The 26,302-nt window shown below is 42.4% G+C and overlaps 2 protein-coding genes across 2 annotated transcripts in view; one reads left to right on the forward strand and one right to left on the reverse strand.

Moving 5' to 3' along the window:
* The window catches only part of LOC138349497 (uncharacterized), a 691,637-nt gene that overhangs the window by 611,649 nt on the left and 53,686 nt on the right, over nt 1–26,302 (reverse strand). The window lies entirely within an intron of this gene.
* The window catches only part of LOC123756416 (dentin sialophosphoprotein), a 170,538-nt gene that overhangs the window by 148 nt on the left and 144,088 nt on the right, over nt 1–26,302 (forward strand). Inside the window, exons 2-6 of the mRNA XM_069331165.1 lie at nt 11,219–11,922; nt 17,856–18,065; nt 20,254–20,521; nt 24,268–24,498; nt 25,372–25,665. Coding sequence (XP_069187266.1) covers nt 11,866–11,922; nt 17,856–18,065; nt 20,254–20,521; nt 24,268–24,498; nt 25,372–25,665 — 1,060 coding nt within the window. The 5' untranslated portion in view covers nt 11,219–11,865. The remainder of the gene's footprint in view (nt 1–11,218; nt 11,923–17,855; nt 18,066–20,253; nt 20,522–24,267; nt 24,499–25,371; nt 25,666–26,302) is intronic.

Genomic DNA, 26,302 nt, shown 5'->3' on the forward strand with positions numbered 1-26,302 from the left:
AGACAGTGCTGGGTTTGTTATTGTGATGACAGATGATTGTTATGAAGCAAGGAAAATGTAAACAAATAAACTTTTATCAGATGAAAACATGGTGGATATATAATATATATATTTTTTTTAACGTTTGTACAATTGATATAAGTATATGTGATTGGTTGCCGCTTCGTATCCTGCTTAAAGTATATTGACACTGACTAGTCATAGCCGTCTCTGTGAATGTGTTTGTGTTAGTGAATGTTTATGTGCACATGATCTGTGGGAGTGTATGTGCACATGGCCTGTGTGAGTGTTTATGTACACATGACTTGTGTGTGTAGGTGCTGGTGAGTACGTACTCACATGAGTGTACTTGTGGGGTGGAGCATAACCTCACAAGACCCGGCCGATCTAGCTACTGCTGAGTTGAATGATTCATTCCTCAAGTTGCTTGGCTTGTTTTCATTTGAAGTTGGTTGTTGAATTTGTGAGTGTTTATGTGAGTACTCACGTCAGTGTTTATGTGAGTACTCACGCCTTTGTTTATGTGGGTACTCACGCCTTTGTTTATGTGGGTACTCACGTTAGTGTTTATGTGGGTACTCACGCCTTTGTTTATGTGGGTACTCACGACTTTGTTTATGTGGGTACTCACGACTTTGTTTATGTGGGTACTCACGTTAGTGTTTATGTGGGTACTCACGCCTTTGTTTATGTGGGTACTCACGTTAGTGTTTATGTGGGTACTCACGTCACGCGGTTGTTATTGTCATAATGCAGTAACTAGACTGTCTTGTCTGGTGTCATAAATGCTGTGATTCTGAAACTGGAGGTGGCTTCTGCCTCCTCTTATATCTACGTACTTCCACAATACTGTGTAACAATGACATCACCCCGGGGCTGTGTGCTCTTGGACTGGTCTCACGTAGGTAGTTGACTGGGTTTCTGAAAGCTGTCTTGAAGTTGCCCGTATCGCCTATGCTGTTGGTGCTATTCTTACTCTGTAGTCATTCTTGGTGCTTTCCCAGTTTGTTTTTCTTTCTAGATTTTTGGTGGTTATTCCCGTTCATCATATGAAGGTGTCTTATCACCTTACACTTACTGCTATTAAAGCCTAATAGCCATTTGTTCAAACCCTCTCCGTAGCTTTCATATGTCTTGATTCTTCTCTTTTTTAGTTTGTGTCGTGAACAAACACTAACATTGAAGACTCCTGTGGTTATGTCATTGACAGTTTGGCCTAATCTCATTGGTCATTGACCTGTGAAGGAGGGAAGGGTAACGGTGATTGGGAAGGAAGGACGAGGAATGGAGGAAATGGGGGAATGTCATTGTTACCCATTTAACATCCTCCAATCCCCGATTTTGGAATGCGACGTTACGGTTCTACGTTTGGCCGGACGTTGGGATGTTGACAAGTGAAACTCTCCAAACGTCTACATTTCTACCACGGTATCCAGATCCATGCGAGGGTCATCTACTCCACTAGAATAGATAATCTACCTGGGAATCACTGCTGTACCTGGCGCTTACAAGAGGGTAAATGGGTCCAACAGTTCCTGGGTTCCAATTAAGTTTATTTAGATGGACTCCATGCCGGGTAGAGGATAGGCTACAGAAGCACGTAATATTTCAGGAACTGAACCCCAATATTCGTGTAGCTTAGCAAGTTACATCAACGTGAACTAACTACACAGTTTGTTACTATATTAACAATCCATTCACAATTTTGGTTAGTTTAGCTTGATTATCAGAAGGCTAAATAATTACCAGAAGTCACATAATGAGTTCAGAAGCTGAACAGCTGTGTTGTATAAGGTAAACAGTTTACACGTGTGGTGAACTTGTTAGTGATATTGTGATGTTAGAGCCAGTGCCTCCACGTTCTCTTGCATAACAACATAATCATTTAATAATAACAGAAACTGCAGAAGCCCTATTGGTCCATACGAGGCAGCTCCTATTGGTCCATACGGCGCAGCTTCTATTGGTCCATACGAAGCAGCACATATTTAAATAATATGTAATACCACATCCATAACAATACTCGGTAGTTTGTTCCATAAATCAACAAACCTGTTTCCAAACCAATATTTACCCAGCTCTTTTTCCTGGATTTAAACTTATCCAATCTATATCCACAGTTTGTCGATATCCCTAGTCGAGGAATATGTAGATTGTGCTAATATGGATTCTTTGAGAATGTCTAAGTAGTGATAAATAAGTCTTTTTACTATCGTATTGGTTCAGACTTGTATTTTAGTATTCTATTTGATTTTGGAGTTGTTTAAGAAGTTGTAATATATCATATATCTCGCGAAACGATTGATTGGTAGTTGGATGCTTGTTAAGGGCCTAGTGGACCAAACTCTCACAAGTCAGGCCGGGCTTGGGGAGTAGAAGAACTCCCTGAACCCCATCAACCAGGTATCAACCAGGGTTGGAGGTCTAGCAATATCGTGCATGGGAAGGTTGCAATGGGTGAGACACTAGTGGCAGGGCGCCATGTTGGCGTAGGAGGCGAGGTGGTACCCATCACAGACTAACAACATGTGGTGCGAATATTAAACTGCTGTGTTGGTGTGAAGTGACAACACACCACGTCTGCAACACACGCTTACAACTTCTTCTTTCAGCTAGAGTCTTCCACTTGCTGACCACCCGTACAGGCGATGAAAACGTCCTTAAGAACAAATCCACAAGGGCCGTGACGAGGATTCGAACCTGCGTCCGAGAGCAACCCAGACACTGCCTTAATCGACTGAGCTAGGATGTCTGGGATGCTCCCGGACGCAGGTTCGAATCCTCGTCACGGCCCTAGTGGATTTGTTCATTTGATGCATCACGTTAGTGTGATCTCTGTGTGTGAAAACGTCCTTACATTTCTTCGACTCCTGTGCATGTCCAGCTTCCACTGTGTTCTCTCATTCTACTTTCTCTCACTCAAAAGATGTTGTCAATGTCTACCTTGTCAATTCCCCCTCAATATCTTGTATATTGTAATCATGTTCTCTCTGTTCTTTCTCCTCTAGGGTTGTGAGGTCTTATTCCCTTAACCTATCCTCATAGCTTAGTCCTTTTAGCTCTGGCACCAGTCTTGTTGCAAGCCTTTGTACTTTTTCAGTTTAGGTTTTGTGTTTCACAAGGTGTAGATTCCAGGCCACTGCTACATATGCCATTATTAGTCTAAGAAAGGCTTTGTAGATTGCCTGGAAGGAGCCCTGGTATAGTTTTCTAAACGATGCTCTAATGTTTGCCAGCGTCCCATATGCTGCTGATGTTACCCTGTTTATATGTACCTCTGGAGATAGTGTTCAATTATATAACTCGCAAATATTTCTCACTTTTATATTCTTTGTAGTTGCTTTTCCCTCATGGTGTAGATACCTCCTGGTCTCCTGCCTTTCTCTCCCATCTTCAGTTACCTTACACTTGTTAGAATTGAATTCCTGCAACCATTTGTTTGGCCACTCCTAGAGTTTGTCGAGGTCATTCTAACTTTCTGCAGTCCTCCATTTTTCATTTATCATTATCTTTACGTCGTCTGTATATATTGACACGTTCACACTCAAGGTAGGTCATTCATTCATATTAGCAACAGTTGGGGTCCAAGAACCGAGCCCTTCGGAAGGCAGAGTTCCCTGTCATGCGGGGTTCACTGTCGTGTGGGGGTATTGGGGTAGGGAAGGTCATCCACCCTATACTAAACCCGAAGTTATTAAGTGTTGAAACAATCACAAGAGAAAGTTTAAGGTATGGAAGGTATCTAGTGAGGTAGGGGAAGGAGGGAGGGGGGAGGGAGAGAGGAAGGAAGGGAGAATGGATTAATTTAATCCATGTTGTCACAAGAGAAAGGGAACTTCTTAATGTAAGGCAATTATGAGGATAAACTGTTAACCCAGTATGAGTATAGAGCATAAAGTATGTCAAATATGAGGACATACTGAGGGGGGAAGGGAGGTAGTAGGCAGGGGACAAGAGCAAGACCTCACTGTTAGGTAAGAGGGTGAAGCATTATACAGAAGGGAAGGTGGTGACCCGAGGCAGGAGTCGAGCCTTCACCTGTCACCCAAACCACCAATATATTCCTCTTCAACAACACACTTACAATGTCTCCTGTCTCACATCTCCACCTCTCACCTTCTCGGCCAGCGACACTTGGCATAGACCCTCTCCCATTTGGCCCACGACACTTGTCCACGGACGAGCGCTTTGGAAGTGGCCAGGGACACTTGGCCTAGACCCACTCCCGTTTGGCCGACGACGAGCGCTTTGGAAGTGGACATTTTCCGTCACGGATCTTCACATTTGTTTTGTTAATTTTGTGTTCTTGGTTAAAATAGACCAGACCCTGCACGGTACTGCAGGTGGACTGCACGGTACTGGAGGTGGACTGTGTCTTGAGGTGCGTGATGGTGGCGGGGGAGGCATCCACCCTGCAGGGGCGTGACCTGGCAAACAGTTGGGGTTCAACTACCCACATTAATGTACCTCCACGCATATTGTCCACTGTCAAACAGTCCCTCCAGCCAGCGATTTCGTCTGGGTTCGAGTCCTGGTCTGGGAGGATTGACTGGGACTCTTAGTTGACTGGGTTACCTTGATGTAGAACACTTGTTAGTTAGTTGAGAGGACGGGTTGAACTAAGGGAACTATCAGGGGGAAAGCGCCAAGCCATTACGACTATATAGCACTGGGAAGGGGTCAGGATAAGGATTTGGGATGGGACGGGGGGGGGGGGGGAAGGAATGGTATCCAACCACTTGGACGGTCGGGGGATTGAACGCCGACCTGCATGAAGCGAGACCGTCGCTCTACCGTCCAGTCCAAGTGGTTGGGTAAGAGGACGGGTTGAGAGCATCCATTAAGTCCTACCCATATTTATCCATCTTCTATCCCCCCCTACTCCCACCCATATCTATATATACCCATTCACCTTCCATTATATATGCCCACACCTACTCTACCCCTGCCCTTATGCTTCCATCCTCCCACATTTGTGTATGCCACGTATGTCAGACCAATTCTGGAATTTACAGCGATAGCGTGGACTCCAGATCTCGTTTAACACAAAACAGAGAGGTTGAAGTCCTTAAGGCATGGCACTAAGCTGGCCTCAGTGCTGAGAGATATACCACCAAACTTGTCCCAGAGCCGAGAAGTATGAGCTACGAGGAAAGACTAAGCAAAATCTTACATCACTGGAAGAGAGAACAGGAGAGACATAGTCTCGACATACGAAATACCAATAATATTTGACAGGGTAAGTAAGGACACGCAGTTTGAGAAGGAATGTAAATGATCAGAGAGACACTTGAAAATTAACTACCCAAATTTATATAGCAGTGGCGCTATATAAATAATATTTATTGTTTAAGGTGGTGAAGGCAGACACGGATTAAAGCATAGATATGTAAGAACCCAAAGTGTTCGGTTGGGTACCAGAAGCTAAAGCTCAACCCCCTGCAGGTACCTTGCCTTGAGGTAACTTCGGGGCTTAGTAACCCCGCGGCCCCGGGCGTCGACCAGGTCTCCTAAGAGGTAGAACTAGGTTCGTACAGACACATTAACCCCATTCTCTATTCCCACCTACAGCCAATCTTACCAATCCTCCATCCCTCTCCCCCAGCAATACCTGTCCCGCCACCCTAGCCCGCCCGCCCGCCCACCCACCCACCCACCCACCCACCCACCCGCCCGCCCGCCCGCCCTGGCCCACCCTAGCCCGCCCGGCCGCGCCTTCAACAGCACCAAAACGGAAACAACAGCTGTACGGAGTGTCGCACCGCCTCTCTCTCTCCCTCCCTCTCTGCTTCCCTCTCTCTCTCTCCCTCGTGCTGGTACTGGTGTACGTGGTGGTGCTTGTGTACGTGTGGCTGGTGGAGGTGTTAAGGGTTGTAGCTCGTGTTCCTGACAAGAGACGATGCTTTGGGTAGTTGTTGCTCTGTAGTTAAGTATAGTTGTGTTGCGATGCTTTTGGAGGTGGTGGTGGTGCAGTTAACAGTGTTGAACCTAAAGTATCGTGTACACTTTTTTTGTGTGTAAGTCTAACAAGAGATCAAACCGGTTCTGGTATGCTTTGTTACCAGCAGTTCCTGTAGTGAGGAAGGTGGGAGGGAGTAAGATGAGAGGGAGAGGGAGGGAGGATGGAGGAAGAGAAGTGAGGGCGGGAGGATGGAGGAAAAGAGAGAGAGAGAGAGAGAGAGAGAGAGAGAGAGAGAGAGAGAGAGAGAGAGAGAGAGAGAGAGAGAGAGAGAGAGAGAGAGAGAGAGAGAGAGAGAGAGAGAGAGAGAGCATTTAGACAGCTTACAGCATTTAAACTGTTAAATACCTAACAGTCTATAATAATTAGACTTGATATGTAATAGCCTCGTGTCTAAAATATTCTATACATTAATAATTTTAACAAAAAAATAATAAAAAACATAACACTGAACATTGAAATTATGCATTATATATCATAAATTAATGCCTATCAAAATGATACTGGGTAAACGACAAAGACATTTGTATACAATAGTGAGTTACAATTATAACAACACTTGTGTACGCATTACGAAATGAAAGAGTAGATATATATATATATATATATATGCAAACAAGCCTGAATGGTCCCCAGGACTATATACAACTGAAAACTCACACCCCAGAAGTGACTCGAACCCATACTCCCACAACTGGTATGTACAGGGACGCCTTAATCCGCTTGACCATCACGACCGGACATAAGGAAGTGATAGCCGAGGCTATATGAACCACTTCCCCGCCGGCACTCGGATGGTAATCTTGGGCATAGCATTTTATCAAATCACCTCATTCTTTGGGGCACACGTGAGGAACACAAATGCAAACAAGCCTGAATGGTCCCCAGGACTATATACAACTGAAAACTCACACCCCAGAAGTGACTCGAACCCATACTCCCACAACTGGTATGTACAAGGACGCCTTAATCCGCTTGACCATCACGACCGGACATAAGGAAGTGATAGCCGAGGCTATATGAACCACTTCCCCGCCGGCACTCGGATGGTAATCTTGGGCATAGCATTTTATCAAATCACCTCATTCTTTGGGGCACACGTGAGGAACACAAATGCAAACAAGCCTGAATGGTCCCCAGGACTATATACAACTGAAAACTCACACCCCAGAAGTGACTCGAACCCATACTCCCACAACTGGTATGTACAGGGACGCCTTAATCCGCTTGACCATCACGACCGGACATAAGGAAGTGATAGCCGAGGCTATATGAACCACTTCCCCGCCGGCACTCGGATGGTAATCTTGGGCATAGCATTTTATCAAATCACCTCATTCTTTGGGGCACACGTGAGGAACACAAATGCAAACAAGCCTGAATGGTCCCCAGGACTATATACAACTGAAAACTCACACCCCAGAAGTGACTCGAACCCATACTCCCACAACTGGTATGTACAGGGACGCCTTAATCCGCTTGACCATCACGACCGGACATAAGGAAGTGATAGCCGAGGCTATATGAACCACTTCCCCGCCGGCACTCGGATGGTAATCTTGGGCATAGCATTTTATCAAATCACCTCATTCTTTGGGGCACACGTGAGGAACACAAATGCAAACAAGCCTGAATGGTCCCCAGGACTATATACAACTGAAAACTCACACCCCAGAAGTGACTCGAACCCATACTCCCACAACTGGTATGTACAGGGACGCCTTAATCCGCTTGACCATCACGACCGGACATAAGGAAGTGATAGCCGAGGCTATATGAACCACTTCCCTGCCGGCACTCGGATGGTAATCTTGGGCATAGCATTTTATCAAATCACCTCATTCTTTGGGGCACACGTGAGGAACACAAATGCAAACAAGCCTGAATGGTCCCCAGGACTATATACAACTGAAAACTCACACCCCAGAAGTGACTCGAACCCATACTCCCACAACTGGTATGTACAGGGACGCCTTAATCCGCTTGACCATCACGACCGGACATAAGGAAGTGATAGCCGAGGCTATATGAACCACTTCCCCGCCGGCACTCGGATGGTAATCTTGGGCATAGCATTTTATCAAATCACCTCATTCTTTGGGGCACACGTGAGGAACACAAATGCAAACAAGCCTGAATGGTCCCCAGGACTATATACAACTGAAAACTCACACCCCAGAAGTGACTCGAACCCATACTCCCACAACTGGTATGTACAGGGACGCCTTAATCCGCTTGACCATCACGACCGGACATAAGGAAGTCCCTGGATTAAGGCGTCCCTGTACATACCAGTTGTGGGAGTATGGGTTCGAGTCACTTCTGGGGTGTGAGTTTTCAGTTGTATATAGTCCTGGGGACCATTCAGGCTTGTTTGCATTTGTGTTCCTCACGTGTGCCCCAAAGAATGAGGTGATTTGATAAAATGCTATGCCCAAGATTACCATCCGAGTGCCGGCGGGGAAGTGGTTCATATAGCCTCGGCTATCACTTCCTTATGTCCGGTCGTGATGGTCAAGCGGATTAAGGCGTCCCTGTACATACCAGTTGTGGGAGTATGGGTTCGAGTCACTTCTGGGGTGTGAGTTTTCAGTTGTATATAGTCCTGGGGACCATTCAGGCTTGTTTGCATTTGTGTTCCTCACGTGTGCCCCAAAGAATGAGGTGATTTGATAAAATGCTATGCCCAAGATTACCATCCGAGTGCCGGCGGGGAAGTGGTTCATATAGCCTCGGCTATCACTTCCTTATGTCCGGTCGTGATGGTCAAGCGGATTAAGGCGTCCCTGTACATACCAGTTGTGGGAGTATGGGTTCGAGTCACTTCTGGGGTGTGAGTTTTCAGTTGTATATAGTCCTGGGGACCATTCAGGCTTGTTTGCATTTGTGTTCCTCACGTGTGCCCCAAAGAATGAGGTGATTTGATAAAATGCTATGCCCAAGATTACCATCCGAGTGCCGGCGGGGAAGTGGTTCATATAGCCTCGGCTATCACTTCCTTATGTCCGGTCGTGATGGTCAAGCGGATTAAGGCGTCCCTGTACATACCAGTTGTGGGAGTATGGGTTCGAGTCACTTCTGGGGTGTGAGTTTTCAGTTGTATATAGTCCTGGGGACCATTCAGGCTTGTTTGCATTTGTGTTCCTCACGTGTGCCCCAAAGAATGAGGTGATTTGATAAAATGCTATGCCCAAGATTACCATCCGAGTGCCGGCGGGGAAGTGGTTCATATAGCCTCGGCTATCACTTCCTTATGTCCGGTCGTGATGGTCAAGCGGATTAAGGCGTCCCTGTACATACCAGTTGTGGGAGTATGGGTTCGAGTCACTTCTGGGGTGTGAGTTTTCAGTTGTATATAGTCCTGGGGACCATTCAGGCTTGTTTGCATTTGTGTTCCTCACGTGTGCCCCAAAGAATGAGGTGATTTGATAAAATGCTATGCCCAAGATTACCATCCGAGTGCCGGCGGGGAAGTGGTTCATATAGCCTCGGCTATCACTTCCTTATGTCCGGTCGTGATGGTCAAGCGGATTAAGGCGTCCCTGTACATACCAGTTGTGGGAGTATGGGTTCGAGTCACTTCTGGGGTGTGAGTTTTCAGTTATATATATATATATATATATAGTAGAAAGAGTAGATATGTCACGTGTAGTAGATACACATGACATGTTAAATTGTGGTGGCATTGAAGCCTCATGTAAGCCTTTATCATGACAGTCCGGTCGGTTGCACTCCCGTGTGAGTTACAAGCTTACATACTTCCATATCTTTTGTTAGTCTCCACAATTTTAACATGTTGAATATGTGATTTACGAGCTCTTTTGCATCGGTGAGCCGTATAGACTTAAGCATAATATAGGCTTAGGCTCCGTACTATATGCTGTTTACTGAATGTAATGGCATAGGGATTTATTTTAACTTTTAAAGTATCTTGTGCCCATCATCTGGTTCTAATGCTTTTCAATAAAAGTTTCCAACTTTTACCTTATATGTAGTATACAACCTATGGCAGGCTTCCCCTGCACCAAGATGATTACGTATTATCATGTTGACCAAACCACACAGTATAAATTGAAGGGACGACGACGTTTCGACTTGAGAATGGTCCAGGACGGACCGAAACGTCGTCGTCGTCCCTTCACCTTCTAGTGTGTGGTCTGGTCAACATATTTCAGCCACGTTATTGTGACTCCTCGTCTGCATATCTATTAAAGTATGAGGTTTATGTGTTGTTATTGCATGGATTTTTGTGTGTTCAATCTGTGTCTGTTGGACATGTAGGGATTCTGTGATCATTTTGAGTTGGGTAGTTGTGTTAGTACTACCGGAACACAGGTAGTATCCCCTAGTATTACCGGGAAGTACCAGAGCAGACGGAACCCTTGTACGGGGACCATCAAGGCCACAAGGAGAGTGAAGCCTTGATCTGCTGATTCATACGAAACAAAAACAATACAAAAATAATTAGCGCAAGTTTCGGGCCCCCCCTTTAAGGGTTGACGGATGCCACGCCCGTTCACGCCCCCTTCAACGTGCAATATTGTGATTGGTTAGACGGTTTATACCGGCGTTGTAATTGGTGGACGCCTTTTAGCTTCGAACTCAATCGCGAGCTCTCGGTATTGTCTGAAGCGATTGTAGGCGATGGTGGAGACCATCGTTGAGTAATTAAAGTCGTTGTTTAGAGATCTTTTGTTCCATTATTTCTTGTTAATGTATTTTTAGACCTAAGATTGTTATGCTTTTAGATGTTTGTCCACGTTTCTCGTAATTTTTGTTTACCTACTCATAAACTTGTATGTATATGAATACGCATTTTTTTGCATGTATGTTTATTATTTTTGTAATTTATTACTTTCGTGAATTAGCATAGTGTGAAGAAATACATTAGTCACAATGAGTCGTAATTTTATATCCACTAGGCTGCTGCTCCTACCTAACCAAACCGGCCGGACTGCTTATATCCTCATCTCACTCAAACTCTTTTATTTGTGTAGGCCTCTGTATTTAATATAGAGGCCTACAATACTACTAGGCCTCTATATTTAAATATAGAGGCCTACAATACAACTAGGCCTACTTTAAATCGATTTTATCAACTTACCGTTTTTGTATGGCATTCAGCAGCCTAAGTTTGTCTTGTGAGAAAATTGTGTTCCGTACCGTGACTATTCTTGATGCCTGTCTTATGTGATACTTGTATTGTGTGAAATCACAGTATTGCCTGAACAACTTTCTCAAAAACATTAATCATTTCAGAGCAATTACATGGCTAATGTCGCCAAAACGTACAATCACTGGACTTAATTAAATACGCTAACCAGATATTACGTTATTTTCACATTAATTGCCATGACATTTACAGGGTTTATAAGCAAACCAAAACCCAGAAGAAAAATGTTAGTTATAATACGTTGTGTTTATGATGGAATTGTTCAACTGGAAAAGCATCGAGTTGAGAGATGAGGGTCCGATACCCTTAAACTGCTTTAATATTTCCTCATTGATATACCACATTCTCGTGATTTTAACGAGGACAACATTGTTGTATAACTATATATAACAACAAAAGTCAAGAAGAGATATAGAAAAAATAAATCAAATATATATACTTATAGAACAAATATACAGTGATCGACTAGCATAAGTTTTTGTCGACTAAAGGGCGGTGATATATATATTCTGGGTGTCGCCAAGAACGATTTAAGGAGCCAGCTTCTGTGGGTGTAGCCAGGTGTAGCCTCTGATACACTGACACCCAGGCCTCAACCAGCCCTGCCTCCCTGGGGTAACCAGAGTGCTGGGAACTCACTACGGGCTCTCCATAGCCTGTGCTACTTGGAACTTTTTGTCCCAGGTAGCAAATCTTAAACAACAACAGCTGGGAGCTCTCCACTACTGCCACGATGTTGGCGATCAAGAAATACTTCACCTCCAAGAAGCGAAGGAACTCTGCGGAATATGTAAGTCTTCTGGTTAATAATATGTATGTATGTATTGTTAATTTGTTATTATTTGTGGGAACCGACCTGTGAGATTTATATTTATTTAATTTATATGAATTTATATTTACGTTAATTTATATACTTCGATAGCAATTTGTATAATGATAAGTGGACTGTATTTCTGCAATAATCTCAATCTCACAAATCGATCCTCTACACATTAGGGGGGTTTATATTTATATATATGTGCAGCCAATCAAACTACAGAAATAACTACATACATTAAAGAGGTTCCTTATCTTATAGTACAGCAGGTTAGTCCACCAGGTATAACTAGGGTGAAGACACCAAATTATCCTCTTTGAGGTAGCTTCCATATCACCCAGTAACTGGTGCACAAACTCTTGCATCCTCGTCTTGACCTGTCAAAAGTGCGCTAGCTGTGAAGCCAGAATCCTATATATGACAAGCTATATCAGAGAAAACACTATACAGTACATGGAACATTAAAGACCTGGCTTAATTACCTTTAGTTTGAGGCTTCCACGTGATCTCTAACCGGGTCACCCTATATCCTGACATTAATGGCCATAAATGAATGATAAACGGGTTTCGGATAGACACTTAACTTGAATTTGTAGACAGCGTGTTGACAATGGTACACCTTTGGGTTCCATAACACTACGTCCAAGTAAATTTAACAGGAGCCGAATTTGCTCCCGTGTGAGCCTCTGGTCTCAGTAACAACAATGGCTGCCCTCCTTCCTCACTCTGACGCCTGGCTTACATTGTCCAGATTTCAGAACGTGATAGAAGGGTCACATTTACTCTACTTTAATATTGATAATTAAGTTAATTTATATAAGATGTTTTTATGATGGTAAAGTCCAAAGACTAATGTATTTAAGAATAATTCCCAGCAAAATAGCTGGTGAATTATAATAGTATGTGGTGATGATATCCCGTTTTCTTTAGACGGTAATTCCACTACAAGTTACGTTTTCTATGGGTAACTTGTGGGTAATACAGCTATTATCTGTATGATATATTAAATGGTGTCGGATTTTCCGACATAATTCCCCAGGGGCTGCTCACGGGTCGAAGTCCTAATTAGAACAGACGAACACCGATACTCCTCCTTCGAATTATTAGATTAATTTGCTGTTAGTAGTTAGTAATCACACATTTGTGTGTCTGTTCGTACAGGACGGATGTCCCGTACTAGAGTTGCAGGGGTTAGAAGTCTAATGCGATTTCATTTCCCTGTCAACTCTTGAAAGGCTAATATTCAAGCCTAATTACATATTATTTAACCCAGAAGACTGAATGTGATCAAGTACTACAGTCAAGTATGATTCAGGGACTGCAGTGAGATCAGTGACATAGATATAACTTGAAGTTTGTTCAGGTAACTGGTCACTGATATATAAACACTGAGGCCCATGGAATACATCTTGATTAAATAATAAATGTATCAAATCAGTCATCAGATTTATTAGGGTTTAATTTAATTAATTGATTCAGAGGATTGAATAGCTCATCATTAAAGTAAAGTATGGTTCTGAGACTGCAGTGGGTTCAGTGACATTGGTCGCAGTGACTTGTAGCTGTTTTAGGCTACTGTTCACTGATTTGCCACTGAGGCCTCATGAACTCATCTTCAGCTTTAAATGATGATACTAACATCAACCTCTGTTGGTATAGTCAGCTGTAATCTCCTTAGTATAATGCTACTGGAGAAATATAATCAGCTGACAAATTTAGATTTCTACTGGTATTGTTTATCTGCAGGCATAGGTCTCCTCAGGCTTGATACTGGGCCTGAGAGTAATTTACCTCCTGCAGAGTTTAACATGGTTATGCCCTGATATTTAGTAGGGCTACCGATGAATTGATGGTAGTAGTCTGCCCCCACAAGGACAGCCATTTGGCATTTGATTTGCTCAAATTTACCTGCAGCTGCTTGATAATAGCTTTCCAGGTCAGCATAATCAACTTGAGATTGTTGTGACAAATCTTCACATTTCTTGATCTGTCTTGTTAAGTGGCCTTTAAGACCTGCAAGGGTTCTTTTCATTCTCCCTGCATTATCCATACTGGCTCGTTGGTGAAGCCTTGTGGGACTTGTACTTGGGCTGCTCATAATACTGAACAAACACTAATGGTAGCCTAGGGTAAATTCTGCACTCACTAGGCAATAATCCTACCTCTACTAGAGGTTAGCACTTAAAATTAATACACATTATATATATATACAATCATCCACACTAATGATTTGAGTGATAAACCAGTGTCACTGGAAGTACCTTTAGGTTAGCTCTTCTATATCACCCTAGGATGGTAGAGACACTAATTAATCACTCAAAGGTGTAATGATCATAAGTAAATTATTATATATACAACTCAATTCGAGTTGATAATAATTACACCCAAAATAGGGTCTGCACCATTCATTAATGGTGCTAGGTTGTTTAATATAGTACAACTGACTATAGTAATAATGGGACTAGGATGAACGATAATAGTTCAACTAGTCATATCCTACCCTTTTGTGGGTTGGCAATTAGTAAATATTATATTGAGAACACTAGTGCAATTTATATTAAATAATTCTCTATCTTGGAGAAATAATATACACAATTATTGATAATAGCCTCTTAATTAGCCTCTATGAAACTTCTATTATTATCTAGAAGTATTAAATATTATTAGTGACCTCGCGAAATAAAGTCCACAAAATTCGTAGATAATCTCTCGCGAAATGTAACACCACGAAATCCGTGAACAATCTCGCGAAGACACAGTCACTAATTTGGCTGGATTCTATATTAGCGCTGTCATTTCACGAAATAACACGCCACCAAATATCTGTGGGTGTGCATGAAACCGCTGACGAAGCTGAACTGGGCTGAGGGAGGCTCCTGAGCTCCCTCGAGGCTACGCTGCCGTCTTGACTGCTGGCTTTGTTTAAATAACACTGCACTAGTATATTTAATGAATCCACTGGTTAACTGGTTCATCCGGTACTAAGATGACCAAATGTGGGTTCAAAGAATCAAATAATCCGTCATCCGGTTCGAAGATGACCAAATAATGTGGGAACCGACCTGTGAGATTTATATTTATTTAATTTATATGAATTTATATTTACGTTAATTTATATACTTCGATAGCAATTTGTATAATGATAAGTGGACTGTATTTCTGCAATAATCTCAATCTCACAAATCGATCCTCTACACATTAGGGGGGTTTATATTTATATATATGTGCAGCCAATCAAACTACAGAAATAACTACATACATTAAAGAGGTTCCTTATCTTATAGTACAGCAGGTTAGTCCACCAGGTATAACTAGGGTGAAGACACCAAATTATCCTCTTTGAGGTAGCTTCCATATCACCCAGTAACTGGTGCACAAACTCTTGCATCCTCGTCTTGACCTGTCAAAAGTGCGCTAGCTGTGAAGCCAGAATCCTATATATGACAAGCTATATCAGAGAAAACACTATACAGTACATGGAACATTAAAGACCTGGCTTAATTACCTTTAGTTTGAGGCTTCCACGTGATCTCTAACCGGGTCACCCTATATCCTGACATTAATGGCCATAAATGAATGATAAACGGGTTTCGGATAGACACTTAACTTGAATTTGTAGACAGCGTGTTGACAATGGTACACCTTTGGGTTCCATAACACTACGTCCAAGTAAATTTAACAGGAGCCGAATTTGCTCCCGTGTGAGCCTCTGGTCTCAGTAACAACAATGGCTGCCCTCCTTCCTCACTCTGACGCCTGGCTTACATTGTCCAGATTTCAGAACGTGATAGAAGGGTCACATTTACTCTACTTTAATATTGATAATTAAGTTAATTTATATAAGATGTTTTTATGATGGTAAAGTCCAAAGACTAATGTATTTAAGAATAATTCCCAGCAAAATAGCTGGTGAATTATAATAGTATGTGGTGATGATATCCCGTTTTCTTTAGACGGTAATTCCACTACAAGTTACGTTTTCTATGGGTAACTTGTGGGTAATACAGCTATTATCTGTATGATATATTAAATGGTGTCGGATTTTCCGACATTATTATCATAACTATGAATTAATACACATGCCTTCATTAAGATGGGTACTGTCCCAGGCTTTCATATTGTGAAATATGTGAAGGTACCTTATAATACCTGTAAAATACCTTACAATACCTGTGAGGTACCTTACAATACGTGTAAGGTACTTTACAATACGTGTAAGGTACTTTACAATACGTGTAAGGTACCTGGGGGCTGGAGACTAGGCTCAAACAGGAACTAGACTTACACATGAAGACATGGAGAGCTTGTGTTGTAACTTCTGGAAAACAACAGAAATGTTCACATTAGTAAATATGAATCGACCTAGCTAATTAAAGTTAATCAAAGCGAGTTGATCTAAATACAAATTAGTCCAAGTCAATCGTATAGACTGCGTTAAGTTAATATTAGATTAATAAAAAACCATCTTGGGGTTTAAACTTTGAATAATGCTGGAACTTGCTATAAACTCGACCTATCCTCTCACCAGACTTATTTTTAAACGGAATCGCCCAAACGTCAAAATTATCGTGTTTTAGCAAAAAATTAAAGCACCGTAATACCGACGTGTTCTGAGCATTGGCCTATTTACAGGTTACATTGATATTATAGCTTAGAACAATTCTGGTTAGGAAACCCAATTGAAATTTTTACAGAATGTCATAACTTAAGAACAGGCTGCGTCCCATTTTTAGAAAGTGTTAGAATGAAGTATGACCTTTCATGCCCTCTAAAGTGTCTATTGATCTCTGCATGATTCTATATTGGTCAAGAGAGAGAGAAGTGAAAGGGAGGTATGGTTTGGGAGTGACCTCTCCCCTACAGCTTTCACCCGGGCGCCATAATTATGGGGGCCGACGTAGGCACTCTCCACCTCTGATTGACTGACATGTTGATGTGGGTGCTTTGTGAAGGTTCCTCGGCTGTGCTAGCGTGATGACATTGCTGGTGTGTTGAAAACTGTGCAGGAATTCTTCTCCTTAGGCGTCCGCGCGCATGTGCACCCTCCTCCCTCCCTCCCACCATAGTACATATATTGACGTAATCGACAACTAGAAAGTAGAATTCGGTATTAATGAATTTGGACAAACCGGAAAAGGTTTTGTTTTTATGTTGATAATTAAACCTAAGCCTCCTAGGCCTAATACAAGCTATTTGAGCCCTAATATATAGTACATATTAGGATCCCCTAATATATAGTACATATTAGGGGCCCTAATGTATAAGATATTTTGAGTTGGAGTCACTGCATTAGACGACCGAGTGCTGGAAAAGTCAGACCCAAGAGCTGAAGCTCGACCAGCAAACACAACTAAGGTGTAGGTTTAAAAAAAGGCACCCAAATATGACTTTTTTTAGGAAAAGTGTATTTTTGTTTATACTCTGTGTGTGTGAGGCAATAACCATGCCTTTGGGGATCTTTTTGGATACTCATGGATTATAAATAGGAGAGTCTACACACACACACATACACACACACACACACACACACACACACACACACACACACACACACACACACACACACACACACACACACACACACACAGTGCAGAAGATAAAAACAACAGAATATGTACACAAGGGATAATGGTGGCTGGTGCTATAAATTTTACATTATTATTATTATTAACATCTTTATTGACAAAATGAATTACGATTTTGCCTAATCTGAAGATTTTGATAAAGCCTTATTAAAGTGAGGATAATGCTGGTATTCACTGCCACGCAGGACAGAGGGTCATACATAAGACAATAGGTCTAAACTGTAGGCGGAAACACATAAATTTCACATTTCTTTTGTTGACCCTCCATAAGTTTCACGTTTTCTGAAGCAAACATTAACACCCATTTTCTGTTTTTTTTAGGGGACTGCTGGAGGTGGAGGCTTGTGCACATGTCCCCAAGTGGGAGGGGATGGGAGGCGGCCCTCTGAGAAGGACCACCTATCCCTCCCTAGCCCGTCCCTCCTTAGGCACTCCCAAGGGGCCTCCGCCAGGCAGGATAAGGATGTCGAGGTTCCGAGATACCAGCGCCATCGCTACCGCCGGAGCATCAGCTTGGGGCAGATATTACAGGTATATCCTAGCGATGACTCGCACACGCACACCACGGGAGACATCTCCCGTCACGCAGGGTGTAGTCGCACCTCCACTGATCTCCAGTATCAGCTCTTGATACTGGTAATGGCTCAAAAGGGCCACCACTTACGGGCTATTCATACCCGTGCCACCTTTTGGCTGGCTTAATCTTCATCAATCTTCATCAATCGACACACACACACATCTTGGTGTGGGTGATTGATTGATGAAGATTAAGCCAGTCACAAGGTGGCACGGGCATGAATAGCCCGTAAGTGGTGGCCCTTTTGAGCCATCACCAGTATCAGTAGATGATACTGGAGATCTGTGGAGGTGCGACTGCACCCTGCGTGACGGGAGATGTCTCCCGTGTTGGTGTGGTGTTGATCATGACGTTTATCAGGCTCTGGAGGGTTATTAATGCCACCACAATAGCTTACTGATCAATTATCAAGTATACTAAAGTAAACTCAGTGTATATACACAGGGAAGAGGAGGGGGGTGGGTTACATCTCGTATATATATCCATGTCGCGAATATCTTCTCATTGTATGTATCAGTCCACTCTGGTTGACTTTGGCCTCTCGGAGCTCCAGAATATACACGTCTCAATTTACAATGAATTGGTGCACAAGTTCTTGAACCATTTGTGCTGTCATATTTACATCTGAACGGTGTATTGCCTCTGCCACCACCTTGTCACTCTAGTTTATCCCAGTGACTTACTTACACTAAAGAAGTTCTTATTTACATGTCTGTGGCTCGTTCTGAGACTTAGTTTCTCCTGTGTTCATCACATTTCACATGCCTGGTCTGTCCTTGCCTGTCTTGTAATATATTCTCGGTATTTAGTATGTCGTGATGATGGCTCGTGTTTCGTCTCGTTTTCAGTGATGTTACATTTAATTTCCTTTAGTATTTGTTCGTATCTCAGTTCAAGGATTAGTTTGGTGTCATTTCTGCATTCGCTTCAGTTTTGTTTGTGTTTGAAGACATATGCAGTTTATTTTGGCGTTGAATAATCCACAATTGGTCTGAAATTTGTGATTTATAGTCCTAAATGATTTATTGTTTAAATACATGAAGACTGGTGTGGTGTTCGCAGCCTTGCATATGCAACTGATGTTTCCAGAGACCGGGTTGGCGTGAGGTCCTCAAGTATTTTTATCTGTCAGACTCCTGGAGGGTTTCCCCTCCCAGTCGGTACCTTGTACTCACCTAGTTGTGCTTGCGGGGGTTGAGCTCTGGCTCTTTGGTCTCGCCTCTCAACCGTCAATCAACTGGTGTACAGATTCCTGAGCCTACTGGGCTCTATCATATTTACATTTGAAACTGTGTATGGCGTCAGCCTCCACCACATCACTGCCTGGGATTCCTCCTTTGTATTCGGCCTTTGTTGCCAACATCTACATCACCCATCATCATTACTTTGCTTTCGCTGGAGTTAAACAAAAGACACCTCTTATAGGGGACATTGATTTGAAGGTGCCTGTTTCCACCGGGAAATTTAAAAAAACAAATTCACATTATTTAAGAATGTGATGACACTTTACTTTGCACTTTATTGATCACACAATATATATATATATATATATATATATATATATATATATATATATATATATATATATATATATATATATATAATAATAATAATAATAATATAATGTATAATAAACTCAGTTGTCCAAAGATTGTTAATCTTCACTTGTGGTTTAAGCAAGTATGGGCTTATATATATATATATATATATATATATATATATATATATATATATATATATATATATATATATATATATATATATACATATATATATATATATACTGTATATATATATATGAAAAATATTATAGGAGAAAAATATATACATCTTCAATTTATTTAAAACAGAGGCTTCAGTGTCCATAGTCCATCGTAACTGTTAGAGTAAAGAACAGATACAACGCAAGAGTAGTTAAAACCCTGATAGTTCCATTCACTCACAGCTGAGGCCACCGGAGTGAAGACAGCTGTGGAACTTCACTCAATATTCACACCGACGGGGACCCCCTACTCCAGACAGTTAGCCTCCGTAACACCAGCACTTTCATTGTGTTTTGTTCCGTTACCCTCATGTTACCCTTTCTACCCTGGCACTGTTGATCTGCTAAAAAGTTGATTGCAAGTTGTGTTTGTGTTGCAGAGCTCTGATGGGTCTTGTAGCGAGGGCGTGACCGCCTCCAGTGGACCCTACTACTGCCGGCCACAGGCTGACGCTGATACCAACGGCCGCGCCTCCCCAGACTCACTCAATGAGACCTATACTGACGGCTACGGCCGCGAACTGAGCGACTTCGAGAAAGAAAACCTGCTCTTCCTGAAGGAACTGGACAACAGCTACCACAGGGCGCTCTCTCATAGTCTGAGCAACACCAGCTTGGGCTCCACCTTCTCCGAGGACTCTCTGGCAGGTCGGTTACACGCATGTATGCAAGCACACACGCATACACGCACGCATACACGCACGCATACACACACACACATACACAGGAAGCAGCCCGTAGCAGTTGTCTAACTCCCAGGTACCTATTTTCTCCTTGGTTAACAGAGGCATCCATCTGGGTGGAAAGAAACTGCTCATTTGTTTCCGTCTTCGTCGGGAATCGAACCCGGACCATTAGGACTGCGACATCCAAGTGCTGTCCACTCAGTCGCGAAGCCCCGTGTGTGTGTGTGTGTGTGTGTGTGTGTGTGTGTAATGGATATGATAAAGAGAAAAAGGTCGGGAGTCAGTACAATAGTCGGCCATTCGTTAGAAAGGCGGGTCCCAGAGCTAACAGCTCGATCCTGCAAGCACAAATAGTAAACACACATATGCAGTCTTGCTTTACCATAAAAGAACTACGGGCCAAAGTGACTGACAACTTTGTATAACGATTTGTACAAAGAATCATTCGAATGCAATAATCAACCTGCGTGAGACATTTTTTTTAGTATGCAGCCTTAACATACAAAACCCCAATTGTTAACATTAAAAAAAACTAAAATAGCTCCAAAAATATATAAAAAAAAGACTGGTTCCTGAGTAGAAGAGACTGAACTACGAGGAAGGAGGGAGAGAACTGGACCACACTGGAGCAAAGGAGGAAAATGGAGACATAACGATATAAAATATAACATTCTGAGGGAACTTAGCAATCTAAACAGAAGGGATTGAACTCCAGCAGTCATTTTTTTCCTCTCCTGAGATTTGCCAAGGTCTTCCTGTGACTCTGGAGTCTTCTACTGTTTTACAGTTCCTCAACAGCTTTGCATCGTCTCTAGTCATTGACATAGACAAGTTCACTCCCTGGGGTCGTTTACATAAATTAAGAACAGTTGTGGTCTGAGAACCGAGCCTTGTAGGACCTCACTTGTTACATGTCCCCGAGGCTGCAGAACTCTCCTCTGACTATGACTGTCTTTTGTCCTCCTAATACTGTCTTGTTTAGTTCAGCGTCTTCCCAAATTAAAACTTTTTTAAATTTTGCTCCGAGGGGCCAGTTTATTGGGCAGCGCCACTCATCCTGTGAGTGGACACACCGCCATAGTGACAGTATTGGGCAGCGCCACTCATCCTGTGAGTGGACACACCGCCATAGCAGCATGTACAACACTCCCCAATAGGAAGAAAACCCAGTAATACCAGCTTGCTTCTACATCAGCCTTTTCAAAAACACTTTATACTGAGGAACAACATCAAATATTTGTTGACAGTCTAAGAAGGAACAGTCTACACAACATTTTTCTCCAGACATATTTTAGTAACTATCATAGAACTCTATCAAGTTTGTCAGGCATGACTTTCCTCTTCTAAATTCATGTGGGGGGTAGAAATAGCCTAAGCTACTCTATCTCTTTGAGATGTATTTCTTTCTATCTCAATAAACATGAACTTGAATTCATGTTGAGTGTTTACAATGTATCTGATCATTCTTGAAAGAGAAAGGTGGTCCAAAGAGAGCCACAATAACCTGTCATTGGTATAAATTGTCTCAATAGATCCTTATACTGTAGTGTAGTATATTACCACATGACTCATACATACATGCCTTGGCAAGCCAGCTGGGCACTCGGCCAGCCGCGCCCCCCAATTTTGACATTTATTTTACAGTGCCAGAGCGGTCATTTCGCCGCGCTTCACTTTTCCCGTACGATAACTTCTGGCTGTGACTCGGCAGCTTGATACAAGTACCAGGTTTTCCACATATAATAATCATATGTTATATTTCTGAGTGTAATCGATTTAATGGATTAATTGCACCGTTAAACCAGCTATTGCAATCTTTGTTGATACCTCTTTGAGGTGAGATATTGTGAGGTGTTTGAGCATATAGGAGGAGAGGAGCGTGAGTGTTGCCACCTCTTGCTCTCTTTTTTTATAAACACCATCACCAGTACTTACTATCAAGAACTTTGATACGGGTTCTTCTCTTCACTTTTTAAAGCACACTTTCATACATATTCGTTTAATTTCGTAACCCTTCGGTTCGTGAGTGAGGCTGATGCTCTCCTTTTCCTCTGTCAATCAAAGATAATCAGAAAATAAGCCGGTCTTAGCGCTAGGCTTGATAGGCTATAGATGGTTTGGTTGTAATAAATGTGCTCTTGTGTTCTGGGCCGTCTTGGCTCATATATATATGGGGGATCGAGCAGAGATTTTGGGTTTCTTGGCTTGAGAGGTGATGGAATATATCGTCTCCTTCAGCCCCTTCCTCTACTCTTTGCCCCAAGGCGCCCACCATTAAGCGCCCATGTCTTATCTACTTCAAAAGTACACCAATACTTTTTCACATATTAATTTTAATTTTTTGCACCAGAGGGGGAATTTATTGGGCAGCGCCACTCTTGCTGGGAATGAACACGCCGTCATAGCAGCATATTTGTCTATGTCTGGTACCATACTACTTGTGTATAGGAGGAAATGTATATGTTTATCTCTCAGAATGTTTGGTAATATGTTTACTGTTTGTTATGTGTGTCTATGTATGTATTAACACGATGTACTGAACGGGGTGAGAATAGTTTGAGCTACCTCATCCCTTTGTGTGTATTTTACCTCAATAAACTTATTTCAATTTCAATTTCAACCCCTCCCTCCCCCACCTCCCAGCAGAAGGATGAAAACCCCTGGGGTGTTCTTCCTGTTCACAGATCTTTGTTAATATAATTGATGTGTATTTTTGATTGGATTTGTTGATGTTAAAGTTAAAGAATCTTTATGAAAATGATGGTTGGCAGCGTGTACCAGCAATAGTGCCATTTCTGTAGGTAGTTTCCAAGCTCCTGTAAGTTATTATAATCCAGTACATAGTGGCCGAGGGAATGTTTGTTTTTTGTTTCTGCAAACCATATGGGTAGACTAATTGTTGATTTTTGTTGTTTGCCACCAGCGGCAGCTAGCTTATTGTGCACCTCATACTTATCCTGTGATCAATAGGCTTCGTATGGAAGGCCTCACTATTTTTTCCGTCTTACTGTTTCCGCCTAATTTATTACTCTGTCTGTGCTTTAGCTCTGACTGTGTGGGAGGGTCAACTGTTTCTGACAATTCTAAAGTCTGTTCCTTCATTCTTTTCTTGTCCGATTTCAATCATTCTATTATAGAACTCCAGTTGATATGTCAGGTGTGACTCTCGCCTGAAGCGATGATGAAGTTTCTTGTGAGGATAATGTTTTCAGTGTTCCAAGACACACTTTTTATATTATGTAGCAATTTGTATGGTATTGTTGTTTGGCGTCTAGTATTGGTACCACACTGTCAGGCGCGAGGCTGCTCTACACTGATGAGTGGCGCTCTATTACCAGCAACTTGCTCACCATCTCAACACTTTCAGGATCTATGGTCAGGTCTTGAAGTCTTTGCGTCCTCATGTACCTGGAGGTGATAAATCCCTCATATGCTTCTCTGTTGACCAGACCACACACTAGAAGGTGAAGGGACGACGACGTTTCGGTCCGTCCTGGACCATTCTCAAGTCGATTCTTTAGCTACGTTATTGTGACTCATCGCCTGCATATACTTCTCTGTATTACTGTAAGCGGATCACAGTCTATAGGAGTCCTCGCTCATGTCAGGTGGTCGTTCCGGCTCCACCGTGAAGACAGCTGGCGACTTATGGTTTGGTGTGTGTTGTCTGAATTGAAATGATTTTATCATTAAGTTCCTCTCCATCAGGAGACTCCACCCCGAGAGGCGGAAGCCCTTACCCTGGTCGTCGCGAGTATCCACGAACTGCCTACTCCCCCTCTAAGACCTCGCCCTCCAAAATCATCCGCTCCATCTCTAGGGAGGAGGACGAGGACGATCTCTCTGAGGACGAGGTCAGACGAGACTCAAGAGGAAAAAACCAGAGCAGTTTTAAACGGAAGATCTCTCTACCTATCTTCATGGGGCGAGGCAGCACCAGTAAGTACCTCACAAATACTTTTAATACAGCTTTCAGGTCTTTGGCCATTTCTTAGTTCTAAATCTGAATTAATTTCTTTAATATGAATGTTTTTTAATAATTGGATCAGATAGTCCAAAGTCATGTTTTGTTTCCCTGAAGCCTCATTGGCCAATCGATCAACAAAGTCATGATTTCATTGTGAAGTGTTATGATATACTATTAAAAATTAACACACAAATATTACTAGAAATGTGTTTACATCCCAGTAGCTAGAGATCCATGTGGCAATCAGTTAATAACCCTCGAGGTAATGGGATCAGTTATCAGAAACCTTATATATATAAAATGTGTGTTTGTGAGAACAAGGGCAGTAATTGGTTAAAAACCCGAATCGACATGCCAGTTATTGTGTGGGTGGCCATTCGTTGATGGTCTTTCATTATTTCTATCATTAGAAATAATGATATTATTTCTATCTATCATTAACTGTCGATAGTAAATGGAAGGGGCAAAATTCTTGGGTTGAGATTGTGTAGAGTTTTGTAGTTAAGGGGAACGGGTGAAGGATAAATGTGTCCCCAAAATAATATGTAATATGTACTGTTAATGTGTACAGTATGTTTTAATTTACTGAAACATTCTATTATACTTTATATTTTATTAGTTTTCTTTGCTATTCAGATGTAATTTGTATTGTTAATTTATGCAAAGTTAAACCGTGTTTGGTTTTACTAGGCTTGAGTAGACTGGGTAAATAGGACTATGAGATGTTAATATATTAACCCATAATGTTAATTTAGGCTGGTTTAGGGTCTTCTGGTGTGTTCTATTTTAGGCTATTGTAAAATGCTAATTAGTCGCTGGCAGATGTTTGGTTTGTTGTGTTTAAGGTGACTCTTCAGCGCCCTCTAGCGTGTGTAGTCTGCCCAGTTCTTCTGCCTGGTGGACTAGTAGGCCGGCTCCACCCCCGCCCCACAGGAAGCTCTCCTCCAGTCACTCCACTCCATTCTCCTCTGCTAGCGAGGCCAAGATGCTCCTCTCCAATCGGAGCTTCTCCCCAATCAGCCAATCATCATCGAAGAACACAGCAGCCAATAAGAGCTCTTCGTCGTCACAGAAGAGGCCGTGGTCGAGGTCCTGGAATCCCTCGACCAATAGCGATGCTCTGCTGAATAATTGTAAAGGTAAGTGTGTATTGATTGTTGTAAGAACATAACATAAGAACAAAGGTAACTGTAGAAGGCCTATTGGCCCATACGAGGCAGCTCCTATTTATTATACTCCCATACCCAATTCCACCCATATCCCACTCACTCAAACGACATAACTTCAGCAAACTGAAAATTAAAGTGGGACTTTGCTGCTTAGGAGGATATCTCTAAGACCAGGTAACAGAGAGGAAATTTTGAGACAATAATGACTGGAAAACTCGCACATTTGGTGAGTATTGATGAGCTGCTTCAGGAATAACAGCGTCAGGTGTTTGCTGGAAGGTATTCATTTCTCTACTACGGTAAGTTGGATTTCCGATTATGTTATCTACCATAACTGTTTAAGACAGTGGTGCCCATCTCTGATATGATGACACATATCGCTGAACGACTCGACAAGCAGGTTGTTTCCCTCAGAGACTCTTCCCTACACGGGCCAGACGAGGTCCAGCCTCATAGTTGACTCCTCGTTAATATCTCATGATTCACCTTTATCTTCCTCGCCCTCTCACCCATCATCCGACCTGCCTCAGCTGTCGTCCTTCCTGCTGTAATGGGGCTTCATCCATCATTAGAGAGTGGTACGGCTGCTTCACAGCTGACTATCCCC

The sequence above is a fragment of the Procambarus clarkii genome, chromosome 25 (assembly GCF_040958095.1).
Source record: "Procambarus clarkii isolate CNS0578487 chromosome 25, FALCON_Pclarkii_2.0, whole genome shotgun sequence".
NCBI lineage: Eukaryota > Metazoa > Arthropoda > Malacostraca > Decapoda > Cambaridae > Procambarus > Procambarus clarkii.